Consider the following 24,530-nt stretch of genomic DNA (forward strand, 5'->3'; position numbering starts at 1 on the left):
CTAAATGTCTGTTAAATATTAGAAAGATTGAGAGATCAGGGGGCTCTCACCATCACTCTGTGCCCTTTGTCCTAAAATTTGGACATTTTTTGACTGAAATTTTTTTTTTTGGCTTTCCATATATATTTCTATTTATAGTTAAAAATATTTCTAGAGTTATTGGTTTTTCTTTTTGTCGTAAGAAACATTATACACAAAAGTACATCTTTGAAGTCGTTTTTATGACAAAACTCTATATTACATACAGACAAATAAGTCGCACGGAAAAGGGTTTATATTCGAGGACAACGAGAAATTGCGACAGCTTGAAAAGGTCATTTAATGATTCCTACGTATCTTCTCAGTCCTTTTGACTATGAAAATCGTGCTTTTTATAATTTCAAGTATTTAATTTCTTATGATTTTTCACTAAATTTTGAATATCAAACTGGCTGCTAGCAGCCGGTTGGATATTGAATATCGAATAACGAACCGGCTGCTAACTTCACATACATAAAACATGAACACAAATTTCGTGTTTTTTTTTTTCATTTGAAATATTATTTTTCAATTTGTTGTATGCTTTTTTAGGACATCTATGCGTTTCCTCTATGAATAAACTCTTGCGTTCTAACCCTTTTCTGTTGCAAGTGCTCCTCTATAAAACGCCCATTGAGTATTTTATAATGCGATGGACAAAACATTTTGACTACACATTATCGTCTGTAAATAAGTGGGTAAATACATCCAGTTCACTAACAGTCTGTTTTGTTTCGGCACTGCGATCCCCGTTCCCGTGGGACGTTGACGACGAGCTGGAAACAGATGCAAGTTTAGTGCACATTGTAGGTTCGCTTGATGAATCACCAACCCAAGCACATGACGTCGGTGTAGTATTGTGAACTTCTGCATTATGGTCTACAGAACTATAAGTCCGTTTTTCTGGTATAGAATGTTTTCCTGTCACGCCAGTCGCTTTTTCTTTCCTTGGGACCGGTATTTCTGGTATTGATTGTAGTTTAGGTGGCGACGAAATATAACAAGGAGATACACACGTATTATGAATATAATTGTTTTCAAAAGGAGATTGTTGTCCTGACGCGGTAGATTCAGTCTGTGATTTTGATGCCTCTTTATCATGTATCATGCTTGGACTGACCAGGGAAGTTATAAGCCTTGACATATGACCAGAAATGGTTGTATCATGCGGTGAGGTGACAGGGGTGTTGTCCTCGACATGTGTTGGTACATTTGGCTTTTCCTCTGCAACATCTGGTGACAGAAGATGGTGAATTTGATACACTTTGCTAGATACTGGACTAATCATATCTGAAGCTACTCGATATGGGTCGTCAAATGTCCTCGATCGCTGTGACGTGGCATCCGAAGTCTGAGTTTGCATCCGTTGGCTGTTTGGATTGATAAAAATGTTGGAACTTGAAGACTCTGACGGATACTGCGCAACGTTTCCACCAAAGGTTCCAATAGCCACACCTCCGGGGACCGACATTATGCTAATTACATTATGAGGCGTTGGTCCACTGGTTCCAACTGACATATTCTACAAATTAACAGTAAACAGTTTTAACATTACCACAATTTTGATAAATGTGACATCTGAAATAATGTTTTGTCCTATACACGCATATTTTTTTTTTTATCGTTTTGTCATAAATCAGGCCGTTTTTCCATTTGAATTGTTTCAAATTTTGTCATGTCGGGCCTTTTATATCCGACTTTACGATATGGGTTTTGCTCATTCTTGAATTAAGACCGTACGGTGACATATAGTTGATTAAATTAGCTCTGTTGGAAAGTTGTTTCATTGGCAATCATCATGAAACATACAACATTCTTCCTATTTAATATGGTTTACAATATTGCGAATGATTTTATGCATGGTGGAATTACGAACGGAAGCCAGAATCAGGAGAAAAGAATTTATCGTTTACCAAGTCTTTTACTAGATTCATTATTTTTCTAAGTGAATAAGCTGACGAGAACACATGTTTTATGGATTTTGTATTGAAATTCCTTCCGATCTTAAACTTTGGTCAGATTTCTTCTCCCTGTACGTTGTAGAATTTAACCAAAAAAAGGTTAATAAATCCAAAGAAAATCTATACATTGCAACCTCGACAAAAGAGTGAGGACAATTAACTTAAACAATAAAAGTTAATTTATGTGTCTATTATATTAGAATAATAAGCACATATTCTAATATGACGTGCTTCCTTTCGCTTTGTGAATAAACCCATGCTCTAAATCCAATAATATGTGTTTGCACATGCGTATATTGACTACTGCAGAATAATGAATTTTATCAAATTGGCATGCATTTGATATATTTCATTAACTTAAAACACTACCAAACTCTTAAATGATGCACAAGTTGTTACTAATTCATTTATTATGACTGTAATGTGTTGCAATTGGAAATTGACATATTTGACCTAGATACGACATCCCTTCATGCTGGCTGTTCAAATTCCTCCGTCTGAAAAATCACAATGCCAGCTATTTGCTTCTTTACAAACAAAAAAGGGAGGTTCAAATGGAAGAGCCTACACACACCCTCTACACTTATACACATCGGACATAGAAATTACCTTAATTGTCCTAATCAGAATCGAAATAATTGATGCAAGCTATACTTTATTGTAGTTTTAACATGGGTAGGCATTATATTTGTGTTATTTTAGCCCTTACTATTGTAGTTTTAACATGGGTAGGCATGATATTCGTATTATTTTAGCCCTTACTATCGCTCGGGCAAAAATAATTTTTTAATTTGTTTTTCGTTAATTTTTTGTACATAAATAAGGCCGTTAGTTTTCTGGTTTGAATTGTTTTACATTGTCATTTCGAGGACTTTTATAGTTGACTATACGGTATGGGCGCTGCTCATTGTTGAAGGCCGTACGGTGACCTATAGTTTAAATTTTTGTGTCATGACAACTCTCTTGTGGAGAGGTCTCATTGGCAATCATACCACATCTTCTTTTTTTATACTAAAATTGAGAATAGAAATAGGGAACATGCCAAAGAGACAACAACCCGACCAAAGAGCAAACAAAAGCAATGGGTCTTCAACGCAACGAGAAAATCCCGCAATAGGGGGTTGTCTCCAGTTGGCCTCTAAATAAAATTGTGTAGTATTTCAGTAAATCTCCAAAACACATAAGGGTCGTTTTCAAAAAATGTCGAATTTTCAGTACACCCATGCTAACTTTTTTATTTCTAATGGAAATTTCAGTTGTAATGGTTTAAATGAAAGCTTGTCAGATTTGTGATTCAGAACATTAATAATAAACACACCTTACATCTATTTTGATAAGATTAAACTGCATTTAAGACCCATTTTGGGGGTATTTGTCTGCGTACAGTGTCAGAAAATCACATTTCAAATGATTTTTTTGCGATTTTCTGATCGGCTTGATATCTGCAAAAGGGACTTTTTAAGAACGTTAAATATTACTTTAACGAAAAATCGTAGCTTCTATATCATTGTATGTAACATATTATCTACAAACTAAATCGAATCTGCGTACAGGAGGTTCATGTCTTTCCTGTTATCGCTACTTAAATCAGCCGTTAAATTATTCTCCCTATGAATATTGAATCAGTCAGTGTTGATCTCAAAAGTACAAAGTAATCTTTACATTTAAAACGCCTCGTTTCTTGAACGACAGTGTAGAGAAAAGAAATTTCAAGACATTTAGTGAAAAAAATATAGCGTACTTTTTTTCATGTCTATGCTGTTACCACCAATTTTGATTAAATACACCAACAGTATACTTGTAAAAATTGCAATAACGTGTTGGAAACCAAATTCACAATAGAAAAACATAATCACTTCACCAAAGGGAGTAGTTATTCCACAACAGCAATCAAAAACGAAGAAATTTGTCTATCCTGTTATGTCTATCCTGTTACTATGGTTACTATGGTTACAGTAACAGGATAGACAATTGTAGACAAAAACGTCGTTAATTTTTTTATCTTAACATATAGGTGCAAAACGAATGAAATATTTCGTTTTTTGAAGTCATCTTAAGGTTATAACGTCTTAATCTTCCCAATTAAGCATTCGCAGGTGCAATACTGATATCGGTAACAGGATAGACAAAAAGGTAACAGGATAGACTTTTATATAGTAATATATCAGAAACTTACGTTCCTGTTACCAATGAAATATAGAGAAAAGTAAACTAACTTATGAGGGATTTACTTGATGTTGGGTTTATTTGAAAGGGTGAAAAAATGCCGAACAATATAAATTGCTATCTTAGACTTGCATTACTGGTGGTAATTTTTACAACCTTTGAAAACCAATTTTTAGAGGCATTTTTCAGTACAACCTGGAAAATTGGCAAATAATCTATCATATTACAGAATGAATATATATAGAAGTTTATTCTCTTGAAACCCATCTAATTGTCTACTTAAAACAAGCTTAACATTTTATCTAAACCTTTTCTTAATAACCCAAAATTTCTTTTGAAAATGGTAACAGGATAGACAAAATAATGTACCACCGATCAAAAAATGTTTCAACATATTCTTGTATGACATCATTAAGATTGCATATTTTAATATGTTGTTCTTAAAGTACTGTTTGTTTTGATTTGTTTATGTAGAGGGTTGTTTGAATAAGTAACTTTTAATATTTTTTTCAATTTCAAAATTCGACATTTTTTGAAAATGACCCATAAATGAACTTAAAGTAAAAAGAACATAAAAGACCATTTTGTTCTACGAAAAATTGTTCACATGTGCTTTAATTATGAGGAAAATCTGACAATCGATCAGAAATGTATAGGGTCTTGTTGGATTTTTTTTCTCTATACAAAAGTAATATATATATGAATGAAATAATTAAAATCGCGGCTGATATTTTACGATATCAATGTGTAGAAAACCCGATAATCTATATTCAGCCAACTATTCCCATCTTGATAATGATTTACCTAATGTGATGAAAATGTTGTTTTTTTTTAAATACTCCACTTTTTCGAGTAGACAATTTGTTTACACATTTATTCTATTAGACGTTACATTTTTTTCCTGCATTTTATTAATTGGAAAAATTATTCATCATGTCTTGGGAAAGATAATTGTTTTGTTACCCTGTACATCTTTCACTATATTCCCGAAAAGGCCATTCTCTTACTCAATTGGTTCATCTCCAACTCAAAACACAATTTTGTGGAAGAAAACATTAATGTTTTTTATTGTGATCTATGGGATGTTTTAAGCTTCAATGGTATAGGAAGGAGATAACATGCGGTGGTAATTCTAACAATGACAACAACAGATATGATAGGGTGGGTGAGAATTAACTCCGATAAGTAGAAATCTCCATTTTTTTGTGTTTGCATCGGCCTTTTGCTGGGTTAACGAAAATAAACATTTCGAATTAAATATTGTATATTCTTTGAAATCATACTGGTGAAATTCGTTACAACTTTCTGTGACATTTGTCTTTCGAAAATTGAACTCACCTGTATCATATCACTTCTGGACTTTTCTGAATTTTTAGTAGCCGTTTGGGAAATAAGGTGACCTGAAGAAGTTTCCAGTAGTGTTGCTATCATCTGTGCATTCTCGTGGAACATAGCTAAAGCTTCATTAATATCGATTGGGACATGAATAGATGTTGGCGAGGTTGATGTTTCTTGGTCCTTGTACCGTTTTGTTTTAAACCTTGTTTGGCCTTTAGTCTTGAGATCTTTTGTGCGAACCAGATCGGTAAGCGTTGCTGACGAAGAATTTTCACGATTTCGAAGTGCCCGTGACTCCAGAATAACGTCGTCTCCAAAATCATAGTCGTCTGCCACGTTGTACTCACTGACAGCAATCATGACATTGTCAGTTTTTGACGTACGTTGTGCCCAAGGTATCAGGAACAAAACCAACGCTCCGCCAATGATTGGAAGACCAGCCAAGTGGAATGCAAGGTCATATGACCCCATCATGTCGTATAAAGCACCTGTCGAAAAGTAAAAATTAAGTTAAGTAAATACAAACATTTTCAAAAGAGGGATTATATTTACTTGCTCGTAAGATCAGACCCGACGACCAAAGGCAAGATCAAATGATATAAGAAGAATGGCATGAGATAGGCAATAACGTTACAACAGACCTATATGTACTAATACCAGAAGGTTGTCAATCAACTAGATAAAGCTATTCCAATGTCATTGCATGGATGTCATTTATGAATAAAGAAGTCAGAGTAGTTAGGTATACATGTACTTAGGTTATTACCATGGAAGACTAGTGTGAATTTTGAATTTTTGAAATACTAAAGCTTTTGTATCCCATGAATAGATAACCTTAGCTTCATTTGCAAAACTTTTAAAGAATTTTGGTCATCAATGTTCTTCAACTTCGTACTTTATTTGGCCTTATAACTTTTTTGGATTCGAGCGTCACTGGTGAGTCTTTTGTAGACGAAACGCGCATCTGGCGTAAATACAAACTTTAATCCTGGTATGTATGATGAGTTTATTTAGACGTACATATAATTGACATAAACGCCGCTAATTCAATCGTGTTTTGAATAAAAAATACTTGATGGACCGGACATTTGGTAGTCCCGAGATTACTCTGACGTCCAACGACTGTTTTGCCAGACAAGCTGGGCCGTTGGTCGTCAGAGTAATCTCGGACTAGACCTTAGGTAGCAATCGTATGTTTAGGTATTGAAAAAAAGTACCATGATTCCAAATTTACCATACATATGCATAACCATAAACTATCTACACAGTTTTTCCCCACACCGTAATATCAGCAAGATGCATAACAAAATATAAACTTGTAGGTTATTTAAATTCTTCATTACTGCAGTCATTATTGTATTCATCAGGTCAGTGATTGAACAACGTATAAATAAATTACCTGCTAAGGGTGGTCCTGCGGTAAATGTAACTGAACTGGTACCAACCAAGAAACCCCAGGCTAACACTGTGTTGTCAACACCCACCAAGGTTGCGGTAAGGACAGGCAATAAGACAACATAGCAGCCATCCACAAGTCCAATACAAATAACATAAGCTGAAATTCCAGTGAAGGATTTCAAATAAGGTAATAGCATTACCCCGGTCCCAGTTACAACCATCGAAAACTGGTGCATGGCTAGACGATTCAAATAGCCATACTGGATAATTTTTCCAAACAGTATCCGACCAAATGCTGTACAAGCTCCAAGCATCATGATAAATATGGCCCCCTTTTCGGGAGGAATGCCACAGTCTTCTGCATACGCCACCTGGAATTTAGATGCATTTATATATAAGCAAAAAACTTATCAATCCACAGATGATGATTATAAGTGCTGTTATTTCTATACAGTTTTGTTTTTTTGGCGTTTGACTTTATGCTCGCAGCTTTGAAAAAAAATAATAGGTGAAAATTGATTCCATATTTTTTGTTGGTGATTTTTTTGTGATACCAACTAAATCCGTTTGCAATGCATCCAAACTTGAACTAAGTAATAGATAACAAATATGTATTTCTATTTTAGTGGTCGGTGAGTAGGGTCAATATTATCAAAGATATTAATTATGACTTTACGCACGGTGTTCGGTTTAGTAATGGTAACGTTAGTCGACGTCGTTTTTCTATTATATTAGCCTACTATATACTGTACCAAACGTCAAAGCTTTGCAGCTTTTTAAAAAACGGCTTTCATTTTGATGTTTAACTATTTATTTAAAAACTAACTGTTAACATGACTGATTACTAGTATATATTTTTGACAAATAAACTTTAACTAAAAAATATTCTTAACATAATGAAAGTGTATATTTCAAATATTTGTCACTGCCCAAGCATGTCAATTGTTGCAAAATGCATATCCTCTATGATTCTCAGAATTCCGTCATCACAAGTATCTAGGACTATAGGCATTTATATCGATTAGAAACCGCCAGTATACCAAAGCTTTTTGTGCTTCAAGAGTATAAATTTTATTAACCCGCCCTCAACTAATTTTCAAACTACAGTTCGTGAATTATTTTAGGGTATTTTATTTCGTATTATCAACATCTCAAATATGTGTCTTTCAAGAAGATTATAATGATAATTCCACCCTATGTAATAATGCTGTATTTTGATTGGATGAGAAACATGGTATTTTTCACCAATTTCTATATATTGAGATTTTCTTTTCTCTGCCGGGGTATTTGCCATTAGGGAATTCCATGTGCCGGGGTATTTGCTAGCAAATACCATGGCAGATGGGAAATACCATGGCAGATGGGGAAAACCATGTCTAAAAATAACTCAATGAATTATTTCTATTCTAATATTACAAATTCATGGTCATTCTAAATATGGTTCCAGATGAAATATTAAGGGCATACGATACAGTTTTGAACCTGTATTTACAAGTTGATGAAAATTTGCATATAGGCTATTTTTTACCTCCTTAAATTAAATATGTAATAAAAAATATACCTTCATGTGCTACTTTTTGAGTAAAATGAGTTTGAAATTTTGTATATTTGCTCAAAATTCAGATTTGTGTCCGTATTTTCTTTTTCGAAAGAAAGACATAACTTTTTTGTTTTAAAAGATAAACACAAAATGGTTTTTGTTAAATAAACGGTAATTTCTGTATTTTATAAGTATCATTAAAAATTATGCAATTTTTATTCCGAAATAACTCTATATTTATTGTATAGCAATATAATATTTACAACAGAAAGTAACCAAAAGTTAGCGTGCAATAAATTTTATTATTGCACTAGTGCAATAAATCTTCAAAATTCATGACGTCATCAACGACAAAATCTTAGTTTAAACCAATTTTTACTTTCAAATATTATATTGCTATACAATAAAAGGGTTATTGCATGAATATTGGGGAATATTGTCCCTCGTAGAACATATATTGCACTCGCAAGCTCGTGCAATATAAAATTCTACTCGGGACAATATTCCCCAATATTCATGCAATAACCCTATATTATCAAATGTTCATGGATAGAGGAAAAAACGTTATTTTTTGCTGCATGTTTATCAAAATTAAAAAAATTGCGCTATTTACAGTTTTATAAAATTTGGGTCACATAATCTCCTTGCAAAATGAAACAAATTGCTGTTTTAAAAAATAGGGGTCCATGAACTAGTTTTCAAACTAAATCAGTTTGAATGATAAAAATCAGTCGAAAAATGCATCTTTTCCCGATATGTCACAGTTTGACGTCGCGAAAATAACATGTTACGTTAGCAACGTCATTACCTTCCCTGTAACTGTATCGTATGCCCTTAAGATAAAAAGCATCATTATTGAAGTTGGAGCGAATGACGTAAAAATTCCGGGAATGACGTCATAAATAAAAATAAACGGAAACGAATTGTCAACCGGTCACATAAAACTGGAATCCACTTGTATTACGCTTCACTGAAACTGATGAACAAAGTGAAGTAGTCAGCCGAGAACCAGCTTATTATCATAAAAAGGGAGATATATATACAGTCAGTGACTGTACATAAAAAAAATGATAAGAAATGATTATACAGTCAATGCAATTTGACTGCGCAGTGTATACAAAAATTATACATTCAAGTCGAAATTTCATATGATACCTGATTATAATAAACTTTCTGAGGTGGAACATTCGGTGGAATTAAACAATTATATCATGCTTACAAGGGGTATTTGCCAAAAATACCGGTTTCGAGGTAATCAAATTTCCCTTGCCTAACGGCTCTGGAAATTTGTACCTCTCAACCGGTATTTTTGGCAAATACCCCTTGTAAGCATGATATATTTGTATAAAAACACTCCTTGTTCAGGTCAATGGTAGCAACAGCAACAGCTACTATTGATCCTCTGTTTGCTTGATCTATAATTTTAATTTCATCGTCAGATTTTGGAATGAAAACGGCAGTTTAGAATTGTTGATTTTATCTAAAAATTAAAAATTGATCTACAGTCCTTGGAATATAATGAGTAATTTCAAATGCGTCTGTTCGTCGGATGCGTGGAAATGACTTTTAGTGTATACAACATGTACTAGCCGACGCATATATGTTACTAGATTCCAAAAACGAAAGCTTCGGTATTATTAAAGCTTGTGTAAAATATATATTCATCCGAAAATTTAGAGTAATATTCGATAAATTTACATGTAAATTAACTCATGAAAATCGCGGGAATATATCAAGAGAATCATGAATGAATCATGCTTTTATAGCTGACAATGCGGTATGGGCTTTGCTCATTGTCGAAGGTCGTACGGTGACCTATAGTTGTTAAAATGCATTTTTTTGCATTAAAAATACCTAACCTTTTGCATGAAACTTTTATTTATCTGAAAACTTCGTCGACGCTTTTAAAATCAGCACATGGCTAAAAAATTTTGATAGAAGTCAAATTTTCTTGTTGATTTAAATAATTATTAAAAAATTATCTCCCAATATAATATCATTACACAGAACGTGTCAAATGCTAAAGACACAACATGCTACACTTTCAGTAAAATAAATTTATATACATTGCAAATTATAACGTTACATTGACGTTCCGTGCAAAAAGTCGTTCAATTTGGACGTGGTAACATTTTGGGGAGACACGGACAACTTGATGGAAATTGATGAAAAATTTAGCGTGTCCTTAACCTTGAAGACTTAACCAAATCTTTAAAAAAAAATCACATTTCAGTAATAACATTTGTTTTCATAGTTCATTTGTCTGTCACAAATTTAAAATACCCTAAATTATCATGGTATTGAAAATATTTGAACAATGGTAACATTTAAGGGAGACACGGAAAATACTGAAAAAAATAAAATGAGAGAATCTATGTTAAAAATAAATTTTTTTTTGTAAAATTCAATAAAATCATATTTTCATGTTGAGGTGGCGAACCTTTCCTATTATTTATGTGAAAATATTATATTATTGAAGTGTTTGCTTTCATTTTTGTGTTCTCGAATTTTTGCCATCGTACAGCTCTATATGGAATTTCGAAAATGACTGCTAGATTGCGAACTGACAGGATATTTATCGTGACCGTTTTACATAATACATATGATCATATCATATCCCACCTGTACAATTTTTTTCGGAATTCATTCAGTAGTTAGTATTTTTTCTTCGTTTATATTTGGATGATTGGCGCTTGTTGTTACGCCTTTAATACACGACAAATATGGCATTATGAACACAAAATCATTGCTTAATCATATCATAAGACATATATATAACATTAAATTTATTAAAATCAGGTTTTATTTAATTTCGATTCAAATGAAAAATCAAGACAAGTTACTATTCAATAATGCGTAGATTTGATTTGTTTTTGTCATACTTATGCATCAAGAAATGGTCAAATGAAACATATACCGAATACCGTGCGTAACGTCTAAGAGATGGTATACTTACTAAATGAACGTACGGAATGTAGAATCCAAACATAACTAGGGTGATGGCTATTGTCCAAATTACAAACACACGATTCTTCCAAAGTTTTAGATCCTGAATAATCGAACGAATTGGTGATTGCTTCAACTTCTGCTCGTCAGTTTTCTTTTGGTTCGAAATCGGTTTGATGAACAACGAACAAATAGCACTAAGCGCACACAGTCCGGAATAGCACCGGAATGTATTTCTCCAACCATAGGCACCAATGAAGGCTTGAGACATTGGTGCGTAAATGAGGGTTCCAAAGCTACTTCCGGCAGTCATGATTCCGACAGCAATAGTCAGGTACTTGTCGAAGTATTGCGTGGCAATAGTCATAATGGGAGTTATACATAGGCATGTCCCAATTCCATAAAAGACGGAAAATGTAACAAACAACATCTCTATTGAATGGACAAACGAAGCCGTTAAGATCGATGCCGAACAAAGAAATGCTCCAAATACCATTACCACTCTGTTGCCGAATCTGTTTACCAACATCGAAGCTATAGGTCCAAACGTCATAGACAGTCCATATGCTAGAGAACCAATCCATGCTGTATAGAAACAAATATAGTAATATATAGTCTTACTTTCGTGTTCTGTTAAGTATCAATACTTTTGTTTAAGGTTTTATAGTTAGTGATAGAGAGCTAGACAATCTTGAGTATTGTAAAAGTTTGTTTTATTATTCATATAACAATTGTTTTCGTTTGCCCATTTTATGCAGCATACTTTCCTTTTTTTTCTCTTATCTGGTGTACAGTAATTTTATATACTAGTATGAGATCATATGTTATTTATCTATAAATGAAAGGTGATATCGAGTATACGTACGTTAATAAACGAGAGAAAAATAACCCGGCAAAACAAACATCTTGAGGTCTGGCAACACAGATTTTCGACAATTGCCATGTAATATATAAAAAAATTCACTCTTCGTGCTGTACTGGGATGGAGAGTTTTCTCATTGGCACAAGTAACACATCTTCTTATATCTATTAACCTTTTTAACATCCCATAAAACAGTGCTTTGCTTTTGCGCCAATTGGCATTTCATTTGCGCCATAATAATCTTCCTTATGATTTTGTTAAAATTGGCGGAAATGCAATGCCCCTGATAACGATAACTATTCCCGCTATTATCATCCACCAATAATGATATAAAGGAACTTAAACAGCAGAAACAAAAAGAGGGTCAGTGTGCTTGTTATTCATATGTAAGCCACTGAAAATTTGGCGGGAAATAATTCTCAATTTAATTTTTATATTTTTTTCATACATGTAACAATAGCATCCTTTTTCTTTCCAAAAAACTTGAAAAAAAATTAACGAAATTATATTTTTTTTTAAATATGCCTTTTTAAACTATATGTAATAATTTTATAAAAAGTAAATTAGGATTTAGCGGGAAAATGTTTTGATAGTACTACAAGGATAAAACCAATGGATTCTCCTCTGAATATCTGGCAAAAATTCTAAACTCCGTCATTAAACTACGTTCAACTGTAGGTTTTGTACCCTATCTGTATTTGACAGTTTTGTTGTTAGGTTGCTGTTACATTGACGTAGTAAGTATTTCCCACATCTTTTGTTATTCACAGTAAAACTTTACCTGATTTTTCTTTTGTTATTTTGAATTCTTCAATAAATGCAATAAAGAAAGCTCCGAATCCATGCAAAACACCAACGATAATGACTCTGGCCACGAATCCACATGCACAAACAACCCATGAATAATATGTATCTTTCTGATCACTTTCTTTGTCAAGAAGATCATTTGAAGATGAGAATTTCAAAGAAGATTCAGAGTCCGTCATGGCCGTATAGCGTGTTGTTGAAAGGGAATTCCTATGGGAACAATGGAGTTTCTATTATGACATCATTGCTTTTTGTGCACACAAAATAACATATTTCGTTTTTTACGATACCAGACTTATTTTTGCAATCACAATTATATGCTGTATACTTTACAAGTACAGAAAAAAGTGGGTCAGACAGAAAACTTACCAGCTTTTGATTTTGAAGATTTGAAGTCCTTCGTAAATTCCACAAAGAACACACCGAATCCATGCAAGACCCCCAAAATCAAGATTTGGGTCAACCATCCATTGAAACAAATAAACCAAGAAACTTTAGAATCTTTTTTGACGGTTTCAGATTTCTCTTTTATCAACTCAGTCTCTATGAGAGATTTCTCCACCGACGACATCTTGCTAATTTATGAATTATGTATGCAAATGAAGCATCTACAACGCTCTTGGACTCTTTTACTTTCCTGTCTTTTCCATTGATCACCTATAGTTTCGAAGGACGACGTAAACGTCATAAGCATGTGACGTTTGTAATGCGCAGGAATTGAGATTCGTGAAGACAAGGGACTAAAATTAAAACACTATGTATGATGTAGGTGTTATTTGTACGGGTTTTATCTGGGACTATTATACTAACGTTAGTATAATAGTCTCAGGTTTTAGTCACACTATCTAATCCAAGGGGAATATTTAATTCGAGGAAAATATTTGTTTTTATCTTTGAAGACCATTGTTTTCAAAAATGGAAACATTTTTTTTTAAATAAATGGCAAAATCAAAAATGATGTAGAATCCTAGTGTTATAACAGAGACATATAATACGTATTCAATGTCTCTGGTTATAATAATAGTATGAAAAACAATGCACAAAACAAAGTGTATGTAAACAAAAACAAAACAAAAACTTTTACAACTATCGGATATATATATTGCCATGTTGTTGTTGTTGTTGTTGTTGTTGTGTGTATCTTTCCTCCACTGTTTGGAGAACTGTAGTGTTGAGTACTCAGCACTACATATATATATGCACTGTCCCACAATTACTCAAAACTAAAAAGAAGAAGAAGTCTATATACACTAAGAGCGGGATGGTTTCTACTGTGTTTCAATCACTCAATAATTTTAAAGTTATGATAAATGTCAATGGTATGCAGGCAAGTAATTCAAGCACATTACTTGTAGTGAATGTCCAAAGCAGTACTACGTGCAATATGGAGTGCATAACATAATCCTCTACTAATACATTCCAGTCTATTGTAAAATTGAGGTAGCACCAGGTGACTAGACGAACAATCCAGTATGATCTGTGTAAGCTGATTTGGTTCTGATGTTATTTGTTGGTATAATCCCGGTGACATTTCCTCGATAGCTTTGCTTAGGGCATCTATAAAGGGTTGTCTAATCGAAGTAAGATGCTGGCATTGAACTAAAAAGTGAGTTCTGTCTTCAGGACCTTGCTTACAGAGCGGACATGTCGGTTCTACTTCATATTGGTTGAACTTATGTCTATTTGCTTGTAGAGTATACACTCCAAGTAGCATCCTACATTTTATAGAGGCTTTTGTTATAGCATGAGTGTTTTGTCCAGCACTACTCCATATCAGGTGTGTCTTACCAATTGAGAGGCGGTCAATATCTACATATTTCAGAGAGGATTTAGATGCAGCTTCTAACTTCAGTTTGTTATCCCAATAACTATTTACAGTTCGTTTTACAAGTTCTTTCCAGGTTAATTTTCCCGGTGGGTTTTGAAGAAGGTCGTAGCATGAGGGTAGATCATATTGTTCCAGTATGGATTTCACCATGATAAACCAACTATTTGACGATTTTGATTTTGTTGCTAGTTGACGCCATGCTAATTGATGTTCTATAGAATCAAAATTTCTTATGATGTTGCCAAAAGTTGTTAATATCCTCCTATGTATCTCTGCTTTAATTGGTGGTTCACCTAGTAGCAAATAGCAAGCGGAATCGGCAGCCTTGTCTGGTAAGTGCTGTATCTGTTTAAGTAGCCGCTTATAATATTGATTGATGGTAGTAAGATCCTTTGCTGCTAGTCGTATGGCTTCCAGTCCATATGTCAAACGTGGTATTATGTAAATACGAATTAAGTGTATTGAGACACATGGGTTTAGACCATTAATACCGTGCAATCCTGCTCCCATCATTGCATAGGTTGCTCTACGAGCAGTGCTTATACGTTCCTGGACCACTGTACTTGAGTCAAATCGTGATTTGCTATCTCTGGTTATTCCAAATCAGTGTGGCAGTTTCAGACTGCTGAATCAGTGAGCCGTTGAGTAAAAATTCATGCGTGTCCTGATTTCCAGTTACTAATACTGTAGATTTTGTTTCACTTAGAGTGTAGTTTTCTTGCAGTGCATAGTTTTCCTGGAGGTCTAACATGGCTTGTAGCTCATATGGGCAGTTTGATGCTAGGCATATGTCATCTGCGACAGTAGGAGTCCCACAGTAAATTGATCCAATGTAACATCCTAGTCCATTTTTTTGTAAAAGGTCCAAGAGGGGGTTAATGAAGATTTTGTAGGCTGTGGGTGACCACACACCACCCTGTCTAACACCCTGCTTCTCTGGAAATGGACGAGAGAGACCACCACTCCACTTGACTTGGGATACTAGTTCGTTGTACCAGGCTTTAAGCATAAGCCACTTATCTCCCTCAATTCCAATCTGATATGATTTTCTAAGAAGTGAGCTGTGCCATAACTTGTCGAAAGCTTTCTGGGCATCTAATAATGCAAGGATAAGCAATAGTTTATTGTCTTTTGCCTCCGCAAAAAGTTCGGTTATTATGATGGCAGCAAATATTGGTGAGATTCCTGCTGTGAATCCACGTTGCAGATAGTTTTGTATTTTGTTAATGATGGTACTATTGTCATTCAGGTGGAGTTTTTCCATGACCTTATTGATAACACTTGTGACGGTGATTTTCCTATAGGAGTTTGGATCAGTGGCTGGTTTACCTTTGTTTTTGAACACGGGACTAACTAAGCCCATTTCGAAGAGTTCCGGTAAAGTACAAGATTGAAATATCAAATTTATGAGTTTAGTTAACATGACGACCAGAGTTTTTCCACCATATTTAAGATGTTCGCTACAGATGCCAGCGCTGTCAGCAGCTTTTCCATTTTTCAGTTGACATATTACTTCACTGACTAATTCTTCACTTACAATGATTTGTGATTTTTGTTCAGATCTAAAGATGTCTTCCAAAAATAAACAATCAAGTTCAACTTGGTTTTGATAGCTGTTTTTGTTGTAATGTGGAGTTGCGAGTTCTTCAAAATAGTCAGCCCATCCATTCCGAATATCATTGGGCGTTGATAGAAGGTTCTCTTCTACTTTCAGGCATGTAGTTTGTACGGATCCATCTTTTCTTTGATTGGCAATAAGACGATAAAAGGTTTGCTGATCACCCTCATGGGCTTTCATGATTTTTTCATATTTTGACTTGCGTAACATTGCCTCATGCTGTCTTTGGGTAGAGCGAAGTCTCTTTTTTGCATCCTTCATGTTAATGAGTGACATACAGTTTAAATTTAAAGGACGCCCGTCACATTTCCACTCCCAGAATTTTTGTTTACTAACTTTGCAAGCTTTGTTTATAGCTGGTGACCATGAACGGGATGATTTTGGTTTGCTCTTACTTTTTTGAGTCGGAGCACATGCTCTTGCTGCAGTGTCAAGTATGGCACATAATTCGCTTGTTATATTTGAGAGTTCACTATAGGTAGGCTTTTCCGGTTCTAAATTTATTTCTAAAAGTTTATTTGAGACCATATTTTGGTACTTTTCCTTGTTTATCTTTTCCCATTTTACTCTTGGCGGTAAGTTTGAGATAATAGGTTCTGAATTATAAGTAGCCACATGAGTGAAACTTGTGTCGAGAATGTAATGCGTATTTTCTACCAAACATCTTGAGTATTGAATTTGTACTTCAGTTTAGGAGAATTGTTTACGAAAAGATCGAACTCTTCAGAAAAGAATAGCAGGAATTATATTTTAGTGTATTATTTCCTTTTCATTGACTTTTATGTTTTGTTCTTTAAAATTCTGTATAGAAAGAGAACACTTTCAACAATATATTCTAATGTTATAAATTGTACGTAGAATAACATCGGATTTGCGTATTTAAATGGAACTAATTTCTTATGTTTGTAGCTTAAGGCTTTGATCGGCTTGCTTGTTTTGTTTGTATTAACGTTTGTATAAACATTCATTCAAACAAAGCAAGCAAGTAAACCAAGGTCTTAATCTACAAGCAATAGGAAATTAGCTCTAAAGATCTTGATCGACTGTGTTCTGCCATTTTACATATGGGGATCGTGGATGACACCAACTCTAACTGTATCATCATAAGCAAAGAAACTTTTATCAGAAAAAATATACATTATAACAAATGATGATCTATGATTTTTTCAGAGAAAGGTACCTGGATGTGATCACAAGAGGTACTCCAATATTGCCATGATTTGAAAGCAGCACACACCAGGAGTTGAAACAAGATAGGTAATTGGAACAAGTCTAGATTTAAAAAAATCACACATCCTACCCTTTTTTTTGTACTGTCACCCAGCAGTATTATACTATACCACGTCATGGGCCACGTTTTAAGAGCATATTATACACACTGTGTAAGACGAATTGTAACAAGAGGCTCTTTAGAGCCTGTGTCGCTCGCCTACATCTTCAACAATGGCCACGGTCATTTTTAAGAAAAATAGTCCTTATGACCTAAATCTATCAAGAGTTGACTGACAATGTGATGTTGGTGTATTTCTATACCTTATCCAACTGATTATTATTTTAAGTTTCTATATTTGATCATCTGTCTTATATATTTTTCAAGATAATGAGCAAAAAAGTAGAAACAAATGGTAAATATGATCACTAAAGTGCAATAACTCCAATAGTGAGTCAACTGAAGATCTCAGCCATGTGGCTTATTTTTAGATCTTGTCTTGCTGATCTTTTTGCTACTTCAAAGTTTCTATCTGTCTTTTATAGTTTAAAAAAAAAAAAAGAGAGAGAAAATGTATTACAATCTTCGAGATATCAGGTAAAAAGAAAACAAAATGGTTAAATTGACATTAAAAGTTTCAGAAGGGATGATCTTTGTGAAGTTATTGGATGATGACAGACACCAATTGATGGTAAATGCTCACAGGGCCCTTAGGCCGGGGTAGCTAAAAAAAAGGTCAATTTTTTTAAGTTCAGAGAGGAGAACTCTTATCAAAACATCGTTTGTGAGGATTTAATAAGTGAAATATAAGTCAATTAGTTCCAAATTCCACTGTATTTATTTCAATCACAAGATAAAAAGTATTTATTTCTATACAAGATAAAAACACAGAAGCGTAAAGGAATAACATTTTAGTAAAAGTGGGAATAAATTAAATCTTGACATTCTGAGAACTTTCACCCTTGCTATATTCTATCTACTAGTATATTATGCTTTTCAAGATACGACAATTTATATATTTTCTTTTATGATCTATTTTAGCCACAGTGGCCATGTTGGAATGACAGAGAGGATTAAAAAAAACCATTGTCCATTCAAAATATTCAAGTGATAATTCATCCCAAAATTAATTTGTAATTAAACCAGTGGTTTCGAGAAAAAAAATGAAAAATTTTATGACAATAAAATGCCATATGATGGCAATAGTTTAACTGGCACAATATGCCATGCGAGCTAAAAATAAATAATTTGTCCACATTACTATGTTCTTTGGCAAGCCAAATTCTTGTCATTAGTCCAATATTTTAATGTGTTTTTGTCAAGTTGGGGAATATTTCTTGAACTAGAAGCACTTAAAAACTTAGACACATAGTATGGACACACCTGTCTATTGTTGAAAATAATACATTTACCTATAGATGTCTGTCTTTTGGTTGCTGTATCCTTTATGTATACCAAGAAACACCTTTTATTAAATGAAAGAAAGGATACAGTGAACAGTAAAATAACAAAACTACTGAAATTCTAAGGAAGATTCAAATGGAAAGTCCCTTAACAAGATAAATTCTTGACATAAATCACTACAAACCCTTGACAGCAGTGAAAGCAAAGGAATAGAACTTTTATTGCTGCTCTTCTTCCTAAAAATTGCAGTGAGGTCTTCAACAAAGAGCAAAAACTCACAACTCATTGCAAGTTGAAGATCCCCTCTGGACTGGTTTGAGCAGAATCTTGACTGTATGTGTTATATTCTATGTGTGTGTCATGTCAACATTATTAAAAACACTGTCAACATTATTAGAAACACTGTCAACTCTTATATGTTCTATGTGTGTGTCATGTCAACATTATTAGAAACACTGTCAACTCTTATATGTTCTATGTGTGTGTCATGTCAACATTATTAGAAACACTGTCAACTCTTATATATGTTCTATGCGTGTGTCATGTCAACATTATTAGAAACACTGTCAACTCTTATATGTTCTATGTGTGTGTCATGTCAACATTATTAGAAACACTGTCAACTCTTATATGTTCTATGTGTGTGTCATGTCAACATTATTAGAAACACTGTGAACTCTTTTCTTTCTAAGACTTGATTTGACACTACATAACAGATTAATTTCAAGGGCATCACATTTAGAAACTTTTTAATCACTTTAAAATTTACAACTGTCGGCTAATATGCTTCAGTAAACTAATAAGAAATCTGTTGTATAAGTAATAAAATAATTTTATTCTAAAATGTGAAAGCAATGATATAAAACAACCTAACTCCCTGATTTTTCTTCATACATACTTTATAGTCATGATCTAACAATAGAAAACTAACACATACATCTCTTTTCCTTTATCTTATACTCAATATTCAATAATAATAATGCAATGTATTTTTATTTTTGATTATAAACACCGTGTATCCTTGTACAGCGGATATAGGTACTAACCAAGCTGGCGTGATCGATTTTGACCTCACACGGTAATGAAAATTTTTGTTTTGTTCACATAATATCAATGTGTACCTCAATCTAAACATAATTGTTGTTTTAAGAAATGATTTGGTCAAGGTTAATGATTAGAGATGTCTCATTATTTTCCCAAATCAAGAACGATTACTAAAAACATGTGCAAATACTTGTCAAAGAAGTTGGCACTCGTCTCATCCGATATAATTCTATATTCATTGCTCTTTTTCTGATAGAAGGCCACTGTGCGTGTGTAATAAGTATAGTTGTATCAATAATTCACATTGAAATCTTTCATGCATATGTTTTTTTTCTGAAAAGAAGCGTGGTGTACGGTGTTTAGCTGACCACATAAATCCTTCTGTACAGTGCATAGTTAAGTTGCTGTTCACCATACACAAAAACAAAATTTTCATACTCGGTTTTTTTCCCAAAAAAATTCAAGGAATGAGTAATCACAGGTAGGTTTATGATTGGTAACAATTACTTTTGCCCTGTATTCGCCTTCTTTCAGTTAAAACATGTAAATGTCTCGACAATTGTATCGAAATTGAAATTTGTTGTTGACATTAACAACTATTTGCGCATTTACAAGTTAATTGTTCTTATTACAATTTAAAAGTTGTCTTATAAATAGGAGAAAATCGATGCGAAAATTATTTTGGAACAGGAATTTCAAATGTTGAAAAATGTTTACTGAATGTTGATAAAACAAAACAAAGATTTTTCGTTACCGTGTCAGTTCAAAATCGATCATGCCCGCTTGGTTAGTACCTATATACGCTGTGCGATGATACACAGTGATAAACTAAGTTTCGTTTGGTAAATTTGAATAGATAAGTTGTTTCATGTCCAACTAGTTCTCATATGGTCATATAAAGCAAAACATATAAGGCTTATATACAGAAACAAGTTTGTGTTGTGCACCTAGATTTGTTTATACAGCTCAATCTTGAATTCAGTGTAAAAGAAGAGGACAAATCATTCAATATTAAAATATAGTCCATTTTGTAAGTTCAACCATTATTGTTGAATCATTAATTAAGCAGTGAGGTAGCATATTTTTTCTTTGACCAATATAAAAGGGACTCTGACAGCATACACACAGGATATGATTATTTCATTTAAAATTATATGTGTGGTCTGGGTGCAGTCATAGAAAAAGTTATGTTAATTATAATGATTTCATTAATTTATATATAAATCTCTACAATTTGTTTTAATGTAGATACATAACAAACAACCCTTTAATATGTTATATTCAATTTGAAAATGGTTTTACCCCTTTAGAACATGAAAAGGCCTTCATTAGAAATAAATAAAAAAAAAAGCCTATTGGACTAGCAATAGAGACAGCAACCCATCACATTACCATTACAATTTATATGAAGATAAATATCTAGCTATTAAATTTGTTTATACTTTATTACAATCAACAATAAGCAATAGCCAAACACCAAAATATATAGTAATAAGCTCCTTTTGTCCTGACAGCAAGCAGACATGTTTGTTTAAAGACAAACAAAACAACCTTATTATGCACTTGAGAATTCAAAAGCAACATGCTGAGAACAGACCCTAATTTATTGGAAAAGTTGAGAACTTAAAATATGTTTAAAAAGCATGTTTTTGTTAGTAATTATTCATAGTAAAAAGTACATGAAAACCTGACTTTAAACATATTATTTAATGTTCAAGCTTGAAGTTTAAATCTTTTGATAACAGTCTTTTAAAGTTGTAACATTTTTGTGAAATTTGAAGAAATTTGAAAAAAGTTTCTTGAACTTTTAAGTTACTGAAATACCAAAAAATTTATACTATAAATAATAATGACTTCTACTTAGATTAACTCTCTCCCGACTATTTGTAACTTGAAAACGTAAACCTCTTTCCAAATCTGCTAGTAATCTGAACAAAGTGAACTTATATATAATGTGAAAAGCAAAGATACATGAAGGTCAAAACTGCTGCATATGTCATTTACAATGAAAAAGTATAAAAATTATGTAAACTGTGCTTTAAAATTCTACAATATTTAAAATAGAGAGCAGTACACAATGTAATAAAGACATAAAGTTTGATTAAGAAAACTTTGATTACCATATATTGTTTTAAGTAGCAGCTACAAAAATAAAGAAGAGTGTAAATATGATGGCAATTGAATACAATCTGAATAAGAAAAGCAAAAACATGTACGTTTAATTCCAATTATCTAATTCGAATTAAAAATACGTTTTTGTTAATACGAATTAAAAGTTAACGCCGTTAGGACAGTAAAGGGAATTTGACGCACATTGCAATTCGAATTAAATTAATTTGAATTAGTTAATGCAAATCGAATCGAATTAGGTGTGAACTCAGCATCTGTATCTAATCCAGACAAAATCTGCAATTTGTTCATATATTTCAAAATACTTACTCTGTCTGGAAGCACTTTTCATAAGTTCACAACCATAAAATATAAGTAAATAAAATCTACAACCACAGCTAACAATATGGTATATTCTACAGACCTCCTTTCAATGGTTAACATTAATTTTTCACATATAAGTTTTAATATAAAAACATTCAGAGCCAGCTTTGTGTAATAGAATACCTTTTTTATAATTATAATACTGCAGTATAAAATGTATCAACTAAAATATACATAGTGCTATAATCTATGGACAACTTTATTCAGATATACATGATATAACTGGTGTGAAAAAAAACCAAATTCTTTTACTGAATTTCTTAAAATTGATGAAATTTCCATAATTTTACAGACTGTCAGAACATTAACTTTTACATATTAAGAGATTAATTATCTGCAAAAACCTGTTATTTTAAATCTCCAAAAATGCAGAGTTGTTTTAAATTGTAAATAATATCCCAATTATATACACATGCTGTTTTAGCTGTTATTTTCTCTCAAAAGACTCTCTCTCAGAAATCTGTACTATGGATTGGCTTATGGCTTAACAAAATGTATCTTTTAATATCATATTGTATGCAGCAGGCGAGATGTAAATAAGATATTGAATTGAATTTTGTTAATTGGCAATTGCAATTGAAATAAATCATTGTATTTGAAATAAATTCCTTCATCTACATGTAGAACCAAACATAACCCTGTGAACCAGCCTCTAAATTTCATACTTAACATTTTGTTTATAATTGGAATGTTTAAAGTTTCATTTTTTTGAATTGTAGTTTTTACCACTTTATAAGTAAATGATACTCTTTTTATGTTTTTTTTCTTTCATTTTTATAAAAACTGGTAAAAATATAACAAGAGTGCACACACTGAAATGTCTCGCCTTCTATACTAATCATTGATATTATGTTGATAGTCCTAAGTATAAAGCTAAGCTTCATTACAACTGTCACATAAACTTAACATTAACCAAGATAACTAAACAAAGACCAATGAACCTTGAAAAAGAGGTCCAGGTCAGATGAACCATGCCAGGCAGACAGGTACAGCTAACAATGCTTCTATACAACATATATAGTTGACACATTACTTATAGTTTAAGAAAAATAGACCAAAACACAAAAACTTAACACTGTGCAATGAACCGTGAAAATGAGGTCATGGTTAAATAAAACCTGCTCGACTGACATAAAGATCATAAAATATTTCCATACACCAAATATAGTTGACCTATGGCATATATAGCATTAGATAAAAAGACCAAAACTCAAAAACTTAACTTTGACCACTGAACCATGAAAATGAGGTCAAGGTCACATGACATCTGCCCGCTAGACATGTACACTTAACAATCATTCCATACAACAAATATAGTAGACCTATTGCATATGGTATGAGAAAAACAGACCAAAACACAAAAATTTAACTATAACCACTGAACCATGAAAATGAGGTCAAGGTCAGATGACACCTGCCAGTTGGACATGTACACCTTACAGTCCTTCCATACACCGAATATACTAGCCCTATTGCTTATAGTATCTGAGATATGGACTTGACCACCAAAACTTAACCTTGTTCACTGATCCATGAAATGAGGTCGAGGTCAAGTGAAAATTGTCTGACAGACACGAGGACCTTGCAAGGTACGCACATATCAAATATAGTTATCCTATTACTTATAATAAGAGAGAATTCAACATTACAAAAAATTTGAACTTTTTTTTCAAGTGGTCACTGAACCATGAAAATGAGGTCAAGGACATTGGACATGTGACTGACGGAAACTTCGTAACATGAAGCATCTATATACAAAGTATGAAGCATCCAGGTCTTCCACCTTTTAAAATATAAAGCTTTTAAGAAGTGAGCTAACGCCGCCGCCGTAGCCGCCGCCGGATCACTATCCCTATGTCGAGCTTTCTGCAACAAAAGTTGCAGGCTCGACAAAAAT

General features: G+C 33.1%; 1 protein-coding gene across 2 annotated transcripts; it reads right to left on the reverse strand.

Moving 5' to 3' along the window:
- Positions 1 to 200: 200 nt before the first annotated feature.
- On the reverse strand, positions 201 to 13,717 carry LOC143048081 (uncharacterized). 2 transcript variants are annotated; one of them, XM_076221528.1, is made up of 5 exons: positions 13,406 to 13,717; positions 11,378 to 11,952; positions 6,883 to 7,252; positions 5,484 to 5,971; positions 201 to 1,540 (listed from the first exon to the last, which is right to left on the reverse strand). In XM_076221528.1, the coding sequence occupies exons 1-5, from the start codon at positions 13,605 to 13,607 to the stop codon at positions 689 to 691; spliced, it is 2,487 nt and encodes an 828-aa protein (XP_076077643.1). In that variant the 5' UTR covers positions 13,608 to 13,717; the 3' UTR covers positions 201 to 688. The 2 variants fall into 2 exon arrangements, with proteins under 2 accessions (XP_076077643.1, XP_076077642.1); XM_076221527.1 differs by lacking the exon at positions 13,406 to 13,717 and adding an exon at positions 13,011 to 13,246.
- Positions 13,718 to 24,530: the final 10,813 nt, after the last annotated feature.

The sequence above is a fragment of the Mytilus galloprovincialis genome, chromosome 10 (genome assembly GCF_965363235.1).
Source record: "Mytilus galloprovincialis chromosome 10, xbMytGall1.hap1.1, whole genome shotgun sequence".
Taxonomy (NCBI): Eukaryota; Metazoa; Mollusca; class Bivalvia; order Mytilida; family Mytilidae; genus Mytilus; species Mytilus galloprovincialis.